Here is an 18099-nt window from a genome sequence, read left to right as displayed (position 1 = left end):
GAGTGATATGCTGATAACAATTGTTAATAATTATTTAAAGATTGCCATTGGTCAGAACTGTACGGAACTATCGTCAGGGAGTTTAGAACTGTTGTTTAAAATGTCGAACGAGCCGAGAACTAGTCGCAGAAACATAGCATATCACTCTAGTATGAGTGATATGCTGATAACAATTGTTAATAATTATTTAAAGGTAGCCAGTGGTCAGAACTGTACGGAACTATCGTCAGGGAGTTCAGAACTGTTGTTTAAAATTTCGAACGAGCCGAGAACTAGTCGTAGAAGCATAGCATATCGCTCTAATACAAGTAATATGCTGATAACAATTGTTAATAATTATTTAAAGGTTGCCAGTGGTCAGAACTGTACGGAATTATCGTCAGGGAGTTTAGAACTGTTGTTTAAAATCTCGAACGAGTCAAGAACTAGTCGCAGAAGCATAGCGTATCACTCTAGTACGAGAGATATGCTGATAATAATTGTTAATAATTATTTAGAGATAGTTAATGGTCAGAACTATGGTACAGAACTATAGAACTCGTCAAGAACTATAAAATTCATTCTAAAAAAATTATATGATATGCTAACTTCGCGGGAAGTTAGCATATCATTTCTCAACTTCCGTTTATTTATATTTAATGACCAGAATTATTGTTAAAAATTATCAGGAACTATGGAACTCGGTTGTATGCAAAAAGAACTTTACTTTTTTTTTGATATGCTGACAATTGATATGCTAACTTCATACACATCTGTACGGCTCCCTCCGCTAGGACTATTGCCTCTGCTACACCCTCTGGAATCAGCTGGAGGATCTGCGCGACCTCGGTATCCTCCTCGATGATCGGCTCCTTCTCATTGGCCACCTGGGTCAGAGGCTTCGTCGGCTCCGTCGCGCCCGTCCTCGGCACCTCTGCCCTCTGCTCTGTCATTGGGTCTGTGAAGTCCGCTGTGGCACAATCGGAACTCGACGTTGGAACGAGTGACTTGTCACCCGGTTCCAATATCACTATCATTTTCATGTATAATACTAAAGTCTTACTAAACGATATACTTGCTCTATTACCAATACATTAATAACATTGATATACATTATAAATATATTGATACAGATTCTAAATAAATAATAATGAATTGTTTCTGACTAACCCGTCGTATCCTGCTGATCTTGCATCGTAGCGTGCACGCTGTCCTGCGCCATATCTCTCTTTCGCGATATCTTTTGTTTTTCCGCTAGTTCCGCGAGTTAACACTGTCAACAAGCGTTTCTCATTTGGCTTCTAGTCTATGTCTGCCTGTTTGTTAAAAAATGTGTCGTTGACCGCTTCGTTGAGTGTACATACATTGTAACAAACTCATCACTTTACGTGTTTTAGAGGTACGCACGCACACACACACACACGTACACATACACATACTCGTATTCATAGTCACATTCACACATTCAAATTTACACACAACATTTTTCGTTTCTATTTATATTTTAACATTTGCATTTTTTGTTTTCTGTCATTATTTTATAATCAATGGAAATGTGTGATAAATTTACGAAAAGACCTAAGCGAAGCTTTGTAGAAGCTTGGCTTTATGATGATCGATATAAATCTTGGATACGCAAAGTATCATCTAATAATAGTATTTATTACTGTAATATAAGTAGGAAGAGTTAGAGAATTCTAGGCCGGGGATCTCAGGGGGGGTGAGGGGCGGGGGAAGGAAGGACTCGCGTCTGAGGGGTCTGCCGGGCGGGGGGGGGGGGGGGGCTGGCGTTCCCCCCATAGGGGGGGGAGGAGGGGGGGGGGGGTGATCTGCGTTCTTAGCGGGGGGGGGGGGGGGGGGAGATCAGGCGAGCGCGTCGGGACATGTTTGATAAACAAATGCCGTCTCGCTTCGATGTTCGGCCGATAGTATTTATAAACAGATGTCATTTCACACTCATCAAATGCGAGCGAGCGCCTATGGCAGGCGGCTATAAGTTACGACTTGCGACTAGCGTGATACCGCGGTCCTTTTCACTTTTCTTCGTAGGAAGAGCCGCTTATCGGTATTTCGCGGCGCCGTTCGGCTATGGCGTCGCGCGTTACAAAGGCGAACGCTGATGACATGCAGCTAGATTTTATAAACACTAGACGGCATAAGCACAGCAACGCGACTCAATTTCTATGGGTATCGACGAACGTCGATGACAGAATTTATAAACGAATATCATCTCGCACTGCGGATGGCCGAGCATCGATGGTCGCGCGACGTAGGTACTCGACCAAAAATTTTATACAACTTAACCGTCGCGGTCTCTCCTCTTTATTTTTCTGTCTAGGAAGAGCCGCTTATCGGTGTTTCGCGGCGCCATTCGGCTATAGCGTCGCGCGTTACAAAGGCGAGCGCCGATGACAGGCAGCTAGATTTTAGATTTTATAAACACTAGACAGCAAAGCGATTCAATTTCTATGAGTATTTGATGGGTAACGTCGATGACAGAATTAATAAACGAATATCATCTCGCACTGCGGATGCGAGCATCGATGGTCGCGCGACGTACGTACTCAACCAAAAATTTTATGACTTAACCGTCGCGGGTTACAAAGACGAGCGCCGGTGACAAGCTGCTAAATTTTATAAACACTAAACAGCAATGCGACTCATTTTTATGGGTGATATTGTTTCTCTGCAGTGTATGCACACCATGCACTAAAACAGAAGAAACGATACGCGATGCTCTAGTTGGAACAAGAGGAAAAGGCAATAAAAAAAATATATAAGAAAGAATTAAGCAAGTCAAAATCACAGTCTGTGATTTGAAAGTCTACGCGTCGGTACATCAATTGGAAAAAAGTATAGCAAGATGACAATAATTCAGATATGGATCGCGAGTTATATAACGTGCGCAACATGGAACAGATAATTGAAAAAAACGAATTGAAAAGAAGAAGTGATCTTAACGAGTATATAACCTCTTTAGGCTATGATTACTATTTAATAAACGATATTGCCGATGCTTTGAAGACTGATGAAGATGTGCGAGACGAAAGACTGAGGGATGTGCGACGAATATCGCCGGTACAGTTTTTTCGCGATCGCGAACTAGGTATACGCGCCATACGCGGAACCAGTGAACGCTTCGCTAGACAAGGAATCGTTATCGAAACCGAGCCTCTTTATGACTGGGACTCTAACGTGAGACGAAAAGTGTATCAACGGTTGCGGGACGAGTGCGTTAGCGAGGAAGAAAAATGTGCTGACGTGCCATATTACTTTAAACCGCGCTATTGGGACTATCACTATTGGGCGATTGAAATTTTTTGAAAGATCGAGGATGGTGGTTGTGAAGCACTGTACATTAAGATTTATACAGCTATTGGGAAGTACGTTGAATTATTGGTGATGAACAATTCGGCACATATGTATATGTACCTTGACCTCAATATTCCTAATCATCTATTGATTCAAAGAACCTGTGAACGTGACCGTGATGATATTGATAATTGGGAGCTTAATCATTTTAATACCCCCTACTTCTTTCCTTATCCGTTTATGTCTGCGCACTATGTCGTTCAATATTGCAAACGATATTGTTCAGCGTGCGATCGAGTCACATGCAAGTGCTCCATCGAAGAATGTGACGTGATTTAAAAAAGACAGTATTAAAAAACAAAAACATGGAACATCTCGATAAAACGGAACGCGACCTGGTGGAAGGATCCAACCAAATCGCTACCTTGGACGAATATCTTGCATGGGAACAGCGATGCGAGAAGTTTATTGAGCAGCTCGAAGAAGACTGTCGTTCCAAATGTCCGCGGCTCTCAGACGGCTCTCAGACTGTCGGAAACAGATCATCTTTAGTGGCAAGAATCGCGCGACTCGATGGTGCGAAGACTCTATTACAGAAACGGTTCGTACATATCGGTGGTGGTGAGCACGCGGCGGGCAGTAGTAGTAGCGGTAACGAAAACGCGGAAAGACTCGTGTGACGAAAGATTGATGCCGCGTTCAAATGGCGTGTATTGACTGGTGCAGTGATAAATATCAATTACATCGAACCGCGAAAAACGTCATGCAAACACACGCAAGTGTAAAGATAAACACCGTGTTCAACGGCGAGTTTGTGACGGGTGACAAACGTGACAATAAAAGTTTCAGCACGAGTAACTGTGAACTCTTTCGTTCGTCCGAACGGTCTGATTTGCGCGAGTGGTACAAGCTACACGTTATCGAGCCCACATTAGCGAAACTCGAGGATTTCCAGGAACGCGATAGCGGATGGGCGTTGTCGCGTATACTCAATTTGACAGTGAACGTGAACAAGTACAATCCTTTGCGCGCGGGATGTTACATCAATTTACCGGAAAAAATTAAATTAAAAAAAGCTGTGATCAACGTGCATTCTATGGACAATGCGTGCTTCGCGTGGTCAGTGGTCGCCGCGCTGTATCCTGTCAAGGATCATACATATCGGAAATCTTCGTACCTTGATTAAAAATATATTAAATTTACAAGACATTAAGTTTCCAATGACTTTGAAACAGATTAAAAATTTTGAAAATCACAACAATATATCCATCAATGTGTATACCATCAAAGGAGAGAAAACGCCAACCGTTCTCCCGATACGGCTCACCGACCTGAGGAGAGGAAAGCACGTAAATCTGCTGTACGTGCAGGACCCGCGAGACGACGTGGGACATTTCGCGTGGATAAAAAATCTATCCCGCCTCGTGAGCTCGCAATTGAGCATGCACCATGGTCGGAAATACTTTTGCGATCGGTGAGTACCTATACTCTGTAACGATGCGCCCTGAAACGCATTATTCCCGGCGAGCATCAGCCGGATGCCGCCCGGCCGAACACCCGCCGGGCGAGACAAGGCACGGTGTGCCCTTTTTAAATTATTAATCTTGCGTATCAGTCCGCAAACGGACTTAGCGCGGCAACCGACTCGAAGCGCCGAGCGGTGCAGAAAACGGCCGAGAGCCACCGAACGCAATCGCGGCGTCGGGGCGCCGTACTTCCCGAACGCTCCACCGCTCCATCCCAGCGCGCGCGATTGCCGTCGCGTATACTCCCGCCACGCCGACACGCCACCGCGGGCGTATATAAACCGAGCAATGATGCTAGGTTTTAGATTCCGCCTTGAGCCAGCAAACCGATCCTACCGATTCTCCGCTGCTCACGGATCCCGAAATCCCACAGTCGAACAACCAGGAGGTAGAGAGTGTTCTCTGCCTCTGCCGAGTGAAGCATCTAGGCGGTTGACTCGAACTTCCATACGAACACCTGTGACACCAGAATGAACCAGGGTAAGAGAGTTCCTCTCTTACTCGCCAAGGGTTTTGGCCACCCGGTGCCGCCTCCCGCCTACACGAATCGATGCGCCAGGAGATAGAGAGTACTTCTCTATCTCCGCTAAGGGTCTTAGCCGCTCGATATCACGTCCAATCGCGATCCAGCGCCTTACGCGCTCACTGCCGCCGCTATCCAAACCTGCGATACCGCGTCACTCGCGCTGAAATCGCACACCGTACTTCAGCGAGCCCGCACGCCCGCCGATCCGCGAAACTCCGCGATCTCTGTGTATCGTCGCTTTACCGGCGTCCGCAAGCCCCGTGATATCTGTATATCACCGCCGTTGTAACCGCCTCCGCGATCTATTACCCGTTCCCATCGACTCCGTGATATCTGTACGTCACCGCCATTGTAACCGCGTCCGCGATCCATCACATATCGTAGCAGCGACCGCGACTTTTTGTACATATTCACCGCTCCCGTGAGCATCTCTATGTATTCACGCATAATTGAATAAACCTATTACGCGTACCCAGCGACTCCGCGATATCTGCATATCACCGCCATTATAACCGCGTCCGCGATCCATCACATATCGTAGCAGCGACCGCAATCTTTTGTACATATTCACCGCTCCCGCGAGCATCTCTATGTATTCACGCATAATTGAATAAACCTTATTTTGTTTTGTTATATTTTAACCGAGTCTTGTGTCTTCCTCCGCGCCTACTCCGAACCCTGACCCGCCGCGAGCTAAATCCGCGCTTCGGAAGCTAGGTTGTTTTAACTCCTTTTAATAAAATTATAAAATATTTTATTGTTATATAAAAATTGACAAAATTGTGTTTTTCTTTTTGCAGATGTTTACATTATTTTCATTCGAGCGAGAAATTGGAAGCCCACAGTGTAGACTGCCGAGAGATAAACAACTGTGCCTCCGACTACCGAGCGAGGACGACAAGTGGCTGAGTTTCAAGAATCACAGCAGGAAGCAGGAACGACTTCCATATGTCGTGTACGCCGACCTGGAATGTACCCTCGAGAAGACGGATGCGGATCCGACAACGTCCACGTTCAGGTCTCAACATCATCGGGTATTTAGTATAGGATATTACGTGCGGTGCTCGTACGACGACTCGTTATCCGCGTATCGATTTTGTCGCGATAAGGATTGCGTCGCGTGGTTCACCGAGGAACTAAGACGTTTAGCACACGACGTAAAGAACATCTTGTCCGATAATATACCTATGTGGATTTCACGCAAGACGAGTGGAAAAAGTTTAACAGCGCAACGCACTGTCACGTGTGCGAAAAACCGTTCGAGCCAGACGACGTGCGAGTACGCGATCACTGTCACTTTACCGGCAATTATCGAGGTCCCGCGCATTCTAATTGTAACTTAAATTATAAAAATTCTCACTTCATTCCCATAGTATTTCATAATTTATCGGGTTATGATTCTCATTTTATTATAAAAGAAATTGCCACCGCGTACGAAGGACATGTAGACTTACTCCCAATCACGAAGGAAAAATACATTTCGTTTACGAAAAACGTTAAAAGCACTGAAGATAAAGACAACCAAAGTTGCATCAAATTAAGATTCATCGACTCGTACAAATTTCTTAGCACAAGTGGACGGTAAGAAAGACTGTAAAAAAGCGAAAGGTGTTAAGAGCAACGTCGTAGCCAGGTCAATAACGTTCGACGATTTCACGAGGTGTCTGTAGAACCCTTGTTCTACTCGTGTTCGTAGAACCCTTCAGAGACGGATTTTCTACGATAGTCCTCGAGTAGATAGGTTACGGAATTAGTACGCTGCACTTTAACGATCTTAAACGCCTCGGTGGTCCAATTCGGCGTGTAACCCTTCTCGAAAATCGTCTTGTATTTGTTGACGCGTACCGAGTCGCCCGCTTTGAATTTTGCCGGACCCGCGATTTTTATCGCGCTGTATACGGTAGCCAAGAGTTTTTCGGCGATCGCGGGGGTAACGTCGACGGGTCGCATGCCGATGGTTCGATGCTTGCGCGCGTTGTAATCCGATACGAGTCGCGGCAAGGCGTCGACCCACTTGTAATTTCCATTGAGCGTAAACATCTTCCACATGTCATTCTTGAGCGTGCGATTGAATCGTTCGACGACCGATGCCTTCAATACCGAATATGTGGAATAATGATTGATGCCATGTTTCTTCACGAGACGTTGCACGTCGGCGTTGTAAAATTCCTTCCCCATATCGGTTTGTAGGTTACTAGGGCACCTCCCGCTGTGTCGAATGATCTCTGCGACAGCGTTAGCTGTTTCGCTTCCGCCTTTACCCTTGAGTGGCGCGGCCCATGCGTGCTTGCTCAACACATCGATGACGGTAAGTATGTAGTGGTAGCTTCCGTTGAAACGTGAGTACGGACGCATCTCGACGATGTCAGCCTGCTACAGGTCATTGTACTCTCGCACTATGACGTGTCTTCGGGGAAAATTTCTTCTCGCCGGAGCGTGCAGTTCCTCGACGAGTCGTTGCTTCTCGATATTTTTACGTCCGTCGGATTTTAGCGATGTCATGTTTTTTTTGTTGTCGTTTATAACTGCTCGTTAGCCGTTTGTTAGCCGTTTATTTCGTTTGTCGTCGTCGTCGTCGACGTTCTCTAGCCGTTTGTAGCCTTTCCTGTCTCCGCGTAGTTCGCAGCTGTTTCTAAATCGCTCGTAATAGTTTTTAAGCTGTTTTTGAACCGTTCGACAACCGTCCGACAATCGTTCTCGAACCGTTAAACAGCCGTCCGACAACCGTTCTCGAATCGTTCGTTGCTGTTCTTCGCCGTCGTTAATCAACCGTTGCTTTTCTTCACTCGCCGCCTTTCGATAATCGTTTCTGCTGTACCGTTTGTCCATTGTTGTTGTTGTTGTTGTTGGTTGTCGCGTCTGATTCAACGATATTCGCACGTCGAAGCTTGTTTATCGCAGTCCGTAACGCTTGCAGGTCCTTCTCGGACGCAGTCAGCTTCTCGTCTGATTCTTTTCGTTGATTGCTCAACATTTTAAAGAATTGATCAACGTACAGTTTGTTAACCGCGTCACCGTCAGTCCCAGGTTACACTACGCGACAAATCTTGCGCGACTTTGCGTCAAAGTCCGTGGTAGCGCGGCACAGAGCGTTATTGCGCACGAAATTTCACATTAATCCGCTCCACCGATGGTACGAAATGGCATTCGTCGCGTCTCCGCTGTGTTCGAACAATCCAAATTTGTTGATCGGCATTTCGACGCTGATTGAACGGATCGTCGTCGCATGGTTTAATTTATAATAAGCCCGGCTTCGCAAAGTTCCTCGATGATCGACATGATCTCGTTGTCGTGGGCATTGTTGCCGGCGTCGCGCAAAGCGTCGAGCAATCGCAGACGATCCACCAGCTCGTTGGGGTCGTCCCAATGCACGTAGTCAATCTTATTGTCGGTTAGCGTCATCGCGCGAGGCATGGATAATCTTTTTCCGGATTTTTTCTTTTTGGATTCGGTCGACATCAACGGTGCGATTACCTGTGTATACTTGTATCCCACGTTGCCCTTTAGTCGCTTGTTAGGATCGTGTTTGAGTTTATGAGCACTCGTTGCCAACAGTATGCTCCTGTACTTTTGCATATCGTCCTCCGTGTAGATATCGTCGTCGGGTATTTTCTTGAAAATCAATTCGTAAATACCGGGTTTGTCCACGTCAAAACGTTTATTACCGAGCATCAATTCATTATTGCCGTGATAAACGCCGTACGCTATGTCCATCGTTGGATAGGCGCCCAAAACAGACGCGATGTAAATTTGGCTCAGTGGACCCAAGTGATCTTCCAACGATTCTATAAACCATTGTCGACCCTCCGACGTTTTCAACCGTTTATGAACGGTTTTTCTGATCGAGTCGTCCGTGGTTTCGAAAACATTCGCGGTTTCAAGAAATTCGGGACTTGTACGTTGCACGGTTTGCGTCGGTGTAGAGGTTATCGGTGTAGAGGTTATCGGTAGTACTGTCGATTGATTAGATTTACGCGGTGTTAATGAAAGATCCGACCAGGAGTCTAATCGTTTCTTCTTTTTCTTCGGTGTAGCATCTTCCTCTTCCACCCCGCGCTGTTGAACGGATAGCGGTTTGATTTTCGCGTCAGCGTCGCTCTCCGTCGGCTCCTCTTTTTTCACCGCGATCAAGCTCGAGTTGTCAACGATCTTTTTCAACGGCCCGATGAGAGGTTTAAAGTGCGTGTCCAACACAATGTTTTTCTCGATCTTACCGGTCTTCAAAGAGCGAAGTTTTTTGCGAATCGAATCAACTTGTCTTTGCAATCTCTTTTACGACCTTTTCGCGTTCGCGAATATTCTCGCTCCCGTCGATCGCGGCCATCGCGGAAAAAAGCAGAGTGTCGATCTCTTTCCGTAACGCTAACGTTTCACTTCCGACGAGGTATCGGCAACGACTGATCGCTTCTGCGGTATCGCGAACACGTTAAATCCTTTTCTGTATCGACCGTTCGAAAGCACGCTGTCCTTGTCTATCACTATGAATCCGTACTTTTGTTGCCAACAATCGTGCCACAACGAGCAAAATTCGTCGTACGGCATGTCGGTATTTACGTGATCGTTGTAGACGTGTTTCAAATTGGTACCATTTTGTTTGAACAGGATCAGCAGATTCGCGTTGTCACGTATCAGATGTTTAGGTATTCTCGCGTACGTCTGACAGAGATAGAAGGAGTCGACGTTCGAGTGCCTGCCCATCAAGAAATACTCTCTCACAGTGTCTTGCTTATCGCACGCCACGTCGTCGAAGACGAATATCGAGTTCGGACGCGCGTCGCTTGGTGGAATGACGTTACTGTTATTGGAGAACGTAAAGAAGCCGATTTCGTCGATCGATGTCAACAAATTCTCCAAATATCGATATTTCGGCTGTTGCAACGATTTCGAGTATACGTACACGTTTTCGAAACGTATGCCGTGCGGACTTTCCAGCAAGCTTATCAAGACGTTGGTTTTACCGCAATTCGAGGGGCCGCAAATGATCGCGCGTGTAGTAGTCGGTAACATCGTACCGTGCTTGCGTTTCTCCACGTTGCCCCCCATCGACCGTAATTTGTCGTCGCAATTGGTCACGCGAATCGCCAACGGTTATCGCACGAATCTCATTTCTTTCCACACTGCCGACTCTCTGGCTGACTCGAACGCCTATTTATAGGCGAGCGGAACCGCGAATCGCTCAGTAGCAAAGATGTTTGTCCTACTGTCGAGACCTTCCGATATTCGCGACTTGAGCGCCGAACAGCTGCAATTTGTGCCGAAAGCCGTTCTGTTGCAAACGTGCGGCGATCACGTCCACTACGTGTGGGACAAGCTTCCGGAACATATAAAGGCGGATTTGGAGGTTCAAGAATATCGTCGCTGTTACGAACATTACAATCAACCGTGGCAGCGAACGCACATCGACGGTCCCGCGCCAATGATAAAGGATTGCGGCGAATGTCAACGAAAAAAAATGGTGGAGGCCTGTTAAATCGCGCGATAAACGCACTTCCGTTCGAATTACACATTCCCAGCTATCAATTTTGCGGTCCGGGAACTCGTTTACAAGAACGATTGGCGAGAGGCGATCAAGGTATTAATCCATTGGACACGGCGTGTCGCGAGCACGACATAGCCTATTCGCGTAACCGCGATCTCACCGAGAGACACGAGATACTCGCTGCGGAAGCGCGAAAACGCATTACCGCGAGAGATTCGACTCTCGGAGAGAGAGCTGCCGCTACAGCTGTTTGGGCGACCATGAAGGCTAAGACAATGGACTTGAAAAAATCGAAAACGGTGAAGAAAAAAAAGCTAACGAATAAACGAATACTTCCGACAGCGAAACGAGGCGGTGTATTGCCGATTCTACCGTTGTTGGGAGTTCTCGGTTCTCTGGCCGGCGGAACGGCGGGAGTCGTAAAGGCCGTGAACGATAAGAAAGCCACGCGGCGTCAGCTGGAAGAGATGCAACGTCACAAACGCGCCGTGGAGGGTCGCGGACTTTATCTCGCTCCGTACAAATATGGACGAGGGCTGTATCTCGGCCTGCACAAACGCGGGCAAGGAATAGCGTCAAAAATAAAAAAAAAAAACGCCAAATAGACGTTAAATATGCCCGCGGGTATTACGACTAACGTACAATTGAATCGACTGGCAAGGCGTATGCGCGTACCGTTCTTCAGAGGTGTCTTCATGCGTGATTCGTTACCGATCGGCGGTGTACGTCGAAACGAGAGCGGTATCGTGAATTTGGACGATGCAGCGGGTCCCGGTACTCATTGGTTAGCGTACGCGAAGAGGGAAGATCGAGTCGTATATTTCGACAGTTTCGGCAATCTTTGACCGCCGAAAGAATTGGTGCGATATTTTGGGCCGAGCGTAACGAAGATCGAGTACAATTGCACGTCTTATCAGCGATACGATCAGAACATCTGTGGACAATTGTGCCTGCGATTTCTCCAGACGATCGACGCTAATTTAGAGCCTGACGGTGCGCCGTGGTGACTCAGTATTCGTTAACGGTTTCCGCCGACATGTCTATAACGTTCACGCTAACTGGGAAGAGCGGCATCCTCGCGGAGCACCATTTTCCCGCCATGGATTTGAGCGACGGTGATTACGAGCTCAGTCTAACGTGTTTTGAGACTTATCACACGATTCCGAACGTGAATTCTTTGAACAATAAATTTTATTTCGACGAGGATGACACGAAAATTACGATTCCCGAGGGATCGTACGAGATACGAGCCATACATGAGTTTTTGAAACGCGAAATTTTACGAAAACGCCCGCGATGCGTAAATCGTTCCAACGATGATCGTACGTCGGTCGCGAATATCGCGCGAGAGGCGACCGCTCGCGCGAACGGCTACGAAGACGAGGCCGCGGAATACCCGATAGTGCTCCGCGCAAATTACAATACGATGAAGAGCAAGATCAAGTGCGCTTTCAAAGTGAACTTTAACAAACCGAACAACGTTGGATCGCTGCTGGGATTCTCGTCGAAGCGTATATTGCAGCCGGGACAGTGGCACGAATCGGACGCGTCGATTAATATTATCAACGTAAACATTATCCGCGTGGAGTGTAACGTGACCGCGGGTGCGTACAGCAACGGCAAACGTGTTCACACGATACACGTATTTTCACCGAGCGTACCATCGGGATATAAAATATCGGAAACGCCGGCGCACACAGATCATTTATCTGCCGATCATCGCGCGAAGCGTTACGGATCTAACGATACGCGTCACGGATCAAGACGGACGATTGCTCGATTTTCGAGGAGAAGAGATCACCGTCAGATTGCACGTATGACGGCTACAGCGATAACGCGCGACGTGTGATATGCTCGTGTTGAACGACTCGGAGCACGCGACAGATAAGAATATCTTTACGACTGCGACGATCGACGATATCATCAAATCGACATTCGGCAGCGTTAAAACAGAGACGAAAACAGAGAGAGAAAGAAGCTCAACGCATCAAACGTTAAATTTTTACTATCTCTGGGATTCGCGGTACGAAACATCTGAACGATGAATGAAATTTTTAACATTGGAAGCGAGCCGGTCTTTGACGATCGCATCGTCAAGATCGAGACTCACACGTACAACCCGTACGCCAACACAACGTTCGAGTATAGCGACGAGATACGAATACAACAGCAGGATCTGTATACGTTGCCGTGCGAAAGTTTTCTCTACGTCGAAGGAACATTGACGGTGACCGGAGCAGCCGGCCAAGCCGATAACGTGGTATTGGGGAATAATTGCGTCGCGTTCATGTTCGATGAAATTCGATACGAGCTAGACGGTGTGGAGATTGATCACTGCAGAAACGTAAGAATAACCAGCACGCTCAAGAACTACGTAACAGTATCGTCCGACAGAAGCGTGATCCTGCGAAACACGGGCTGGAAACCACATAATAACCCAAACGGATACTTCAATTTCTGCGTACCGCTCAATCTGTTACTGGGATTTTGCGAGGATTACAAACGCGTGGTGATCAACGTTCGTCACGAATTAATCTTGATACGATCGCGCACCGACAACAATTGTCTGGTGGGAAGTCTCGCGTTGGAGCCTACTGTCAAACTACTCAAGATACAGTGGCGAATGCCTCACGTGGTATTGAGCGAGGTCAACAGGCTGTCGATGCTGCGCGCCTTGGAAAACGGACGATATCTAAGTATGGGTTTCTGTTCGTGGGATCTGTACGAGTATCCCCTGTTGCAGAACACGACCAAGCACTCGTGGGCCATTAAGACCGCGACTCAGCTCGAAAAACCGCGATATGTCGTCTTCGCTCTGCAAACGGGTCGAAAGAACGTCATGTCCGCGGACACGAGCCGATTCGACGACTGCAAATTGACCAACGTGAAACTCTACCTAAACTCGGAAGTCTATCCGTACGACGATTTGAATTTGGATTTTGGTAAACACAGATGGGCGATTCTCTACGATATGTACGCGCGTTTCTGCAAGGGCTATTACGGATACGAATATCTCAAACCGAGTCTCACCGTTTCGACTTTTCTACGTAACGGCCCGTTCGTGATTATCGATTGCTTTCGACAAAACAAATCCATCAAAAACGCCACCGTGGATGTCAGACTAGAATTCGATTGCATGGAGAACGTACCGCTGAATACCTCCGCGTACTGTCTCATCATACACGATCGCATGATCGAGTACAATCCGTTGACCAACGTAGTGCGCAAAATAGTCTGAGTGTTTGCGGCAATGTTGACGAAAATTTTCTCTTTCTTTAACTCCCGATACAAATTTATGAGAGGGGAAAAAGGGGAGCAGGATATAAAAATCAGAGTGTCGCGAAACGCGCGTCATTCCTCTCGATTCACGCATCGAAGAAAGAGAGATATTTCTTCATGCCCGCACCAACGTTCGTCGACCTGCAAGGTTTCGTCGTCAGGATGAAATTTGTCGTGAAGGAGGTGGCGGTGCTAAGAAACGGGGCCGTTCTGGCGCATTACATCTTTACATGCCCCATGCCGTGGAATCTGCTCACAAAATTCGACAAATCGTGCGTTTCCTGGTTGATTTGCAATCACCATGGATTACAATGGGAAGACGGAAACGTGCCGTACAGCAAGGTGAAGCGTTTAATTACGTCGGCCGTGCTCGGTGAGGAAGAGGACGACAACGATGACGACAACGACGACGACGACGACGACAAGATGCCGACTCTCGTGTACGTCAAGGGATGTCAGAAACGAGAATGGCTGGTGGATCTTGAAAATAAAGCGAGAAAAAACCTAAACATCAAGACTCTGGATGCGGATTACGAAGATATCGAATCTTTAAATATTCTAGATGCTACCAATACTATGCGATGTGGAAAACACGTTAAGAATTGCGCGTTGCAAAATGTATTAAAAATATTTAACTGGTGGTCGAAACGCCAGAAAGAATTGTCATCTATTTAAAAAATAAATTTTATATGTATGTATGTGTAAATTTTACAATGTTTTATTTCCTTTTCCCCATTAGTCGATAGTGTACAAAATTAAAGAATAAGTAGGTATACGTGACGAATTCTAACTCGATAGCTTCGAGGGGGGGTATCAGGTTTTAGCGAACATGTCTAAACATGTTTCGCGGTTGATGTCATGCGGAAGAAAGAGGGAGGAAATACATCTTAATAAAAAAAAAAACATCCTACCTTAATCCCTTCTCCTAAATTTCTGAGCGCTGATTGGGCGTTCCAGAAACATTAATTTCCCCCTCCTTCATCATAGTTTTGGAAGTTGCCGCGTATATTCGATTAATTTTATACGACTAGTCTCGTATCGACTGCTTGTGCGAACGGTGTTCACTTCTCAAATCCGAGAGAAAGAATGTATTTCGTTGAAGGAAGCAACGGCGGTAACAGCAGTAGCAGTAGACGTATGAATTATTACGTACCGATTCACGATGATAATGATGAAACTCCATCGTACGAGAACAAGTGTAACAAGTAAGTTTTTTCGTTTTTTTCTTAAATTATAAAATTTTATATTTTTTTAAATTGCAAATTATAAATTGTATTATTTTTTATTACTAATTTCGTTATTTTTTACAGCATTTCGTTGAAACGTCGCGCGGTTCGTATACTCAGCAGACGATACGCGTTGACGGCTACGGGATACAAATTTCTTGAAGTTGGCGTTAACGTGGGTCCACTGAGTTACGTGGAGATCGCCGTAGAAGATCACCGAGGAACGGAATTGATACTGTCCCTCAAAACGTGGAAGGGATTCTACGAACAACGACGGAACATTCTGAATTTCATTCGATCCTCTAAAGATACGTGTGATTTTATAAGCGTTGGACCGCTAACATTGAGAATTTGTACGATTAACGGTGTCAAACTCGTACGTCTCGAGTCTTTAAACGTACGCTTAAAGATGATCGAATCGATGTTACACCGTATGCTCGATCTTGATCCGTGCATCGACGCGATATTCCATCGATTGGGTAGAATTGTCGAAACGGTCGATGTCAAGTTCACGATGACAATTCCTTTGAAAAACTACGAGAATTTCAAATTGTTTAAACTGAGAAAATGTATGATTAATCTAAGTAAATAAATCTTTATCTTTTCCATTCTAATTAATCAATCAAATAAAATATTTTGAAAAGAAAACAAACAAATTGTTATGGATAGATTTATATTACGTATTTAGATGCGCGCGCTCGATAAACGTGAACCACTCGTGACCAATGCGTGCTTCACGCAGAGCGGGTATGGCCAACGGGTATGGCCAATATTTGTATTATGTATGTGGGCTGGAAAGGGTGTGTACACTCTCCCGGTTTAATACAAGTATATTCCACTTGATTCAAACCGTTTACAAAATTAAGTCGATCCGTTCCGATATCGCCAATCATATCAGGACCAATCCTGAGCGGACGCGATACCGGGGCAAATTGACTTAATTTTGTAAGCGGTTTGAATCAAGTGGGATATACTTGTATTAAACCGGGAGAGTGTACACACCCTTCCCAGCCCAGATACATAACACAAATATTAAGCAATTTTAATAATATTCACATTATCAGATTAAAAATGTCAAACCTTTTAACTTATTGTTAGATAATTTTGTTTACAATTCTTATAGAAATCCAGTAACTGCGGAAAAATTATCTTACCGTACTATGAGAAGTTTTCTGTACAGAGAACAAATACGTCACAGACCGGAGATACCACAGACTATTGCCGGTCTTGAGGTAGCATTAATGAATTATCAGCCGACCGAACACATTTATATAAGCACAGTATTATCTGATAATGGCCATAGAGCAGTGCTATTTACAACTAATACCCTACTAAACGCGCTAGCAGCATCTACAGAAATATTCATGGACGGTACATTTTCGGTAAGCAACATTTGAGATTTAAATGAAAGCTATAAGAACAAAGATTATAAGCAAAAAATTATCAAAATATATACCAATTCTTATATTAATAATAGTTAGTCCTAAATATGTATCCTTAATACCCTTATGTACATTACTTGAAGAAATTTATCCTTTTGAACAGGTCGTTCCCAGAGTGCCATTCTTTGCCCAATTATATACCATTCATATACGATATATGGACATGGTATGTTGTGCGTGTGTGCGTGCGTGCGTGCGTGCGTGCGTGCATGCGTGCGTGTGTGTACGTGCGTGCGTGTGTGTGTGCGTGCGTGCGTGCGTTCATGTGTGTTAGATTTATTTAATAGCTTTTGATTTTCTTATAAATGTTGATAAGACGTTTTTATGCTATATATTTTTTGCTTTTTATCCATTAGGGTATACCGGTCCTTTTTATATTGTATGAGAAGCGCACCATGAATGTGTATAATGCGATTTGGCGAAGGGTAAAGGAACTCCGTCCAAATGCACTGCAAGGAGTGAAGTCAGTCATGAGTGATTATGAACGTGCGGCAATGACAGTTGCAAGAGAAATTTTTCCAGAAGCACGTATAACTGGTTGTTGGTTTTATTTCAATTAGGTACGTATGCAAACGACAAAAACGTATATTTTTGTAATTTTTATAAAGCTATTTTTTATTGCTATGTAACTCATCTGCTTGTTAAATATGATTTAATATAATATTCAATATTATATTTTATGCAGGCTGTATTAAGACGTTGGAGAGCATTAGGTCTAATGATAGCCCCTAGAAAGGTTCTTGGTTTTACCATGGCCTTGCCATTGGCGCCGGTCAATGCATTTGAGGAAGGATTGCAGATAATACAAGAAGAGGCTGATCTGATATCGACAGAGTATCCTGCTGTATTGTAATTTACTGTTTATTTAAGGCGTTTGGCTTCCTTTAAAAGAAAAAATTTTCATTTTTGGTACACCTATACGGACAATGTCGTGGAAAGTTTCCATTACATACTTTTTCATAGATTTGGTGGAATACATCCTAATATTTGGGATTTTCTTTGTATGTATTGCTTACTATCGCAAAAACTTGTAAAATGTAAATTTTCTGCACATTTTATAAAAGTGTGTCTGCAATATAATTTTTTTATCTTTTACAGATAATAAACAGAATAATAAATTTCTTTCGCCAGTATATAGAATAACAATTAAAGTAATTTAAATCGACCGTGACTGGCAATATATAACGTCTTTTCGATATGAACATTGAAAAACTGTGAGCCAACTTGGTTTGTCGGATTCACACAGCACTTTTTTCCGGATCAATCATCGAGACATTATTAATTGTGTGAATCCGACAAACCAAGTTGGCTCACAGTTTTTCAATGTTCA

General features: G+C 44.9%; 1 protein-coding gene across 1 annotated transcript; it reads left to right on the top strand.

The window, feature by feature from the left end:
• The first annotated feature begins 12863 nt into the window (after window positions 1-12863).
• LOC112462444 lies at window positions 12864-14060 on the top strand. The gene has a single exon (XM_025028227.1). The coding sequence runs from the start codon at window positions 12864-12866 to the stop codon at window positions 14058-14060; it is 1197 nt and encodes a 398-aa protein (XP_024883995.1).
• Window positions 14061-18099: the final 4039 nt, after the last annotated feature.

This window comes from Temnothorax curvispinosus, unplaced genomic scaffold (assembly GCF_003070985.1).
Source record: "Temnothorax curvispinosus isolate PA1 unplaced genomic scaffold, ASM307098v1 QBEX01012449.1, whole genome shotgun sequence".
Classification (NCBI taxonomy): Eukaryota; Metazoa; Arthropoda; class Insecta; order Hymenoptera; family Formicidae; genus Temnothorax; species Temnothorax curvispinosus.
Note: the sequence above shows the minus strand (reverse complement) of the source record. Positions and strands in the feature narration are given on the sequence as shown.

What these genes read in the sequence shown, in the direction of transcription:
- LOC112462444 (XM_025028227.1), top strand. Translation starts at nt 12,864, where the DNA reads ATGAATGAAATTTTTAACATTGGAAGCGAGCCGGTCTTTGACGATCGC.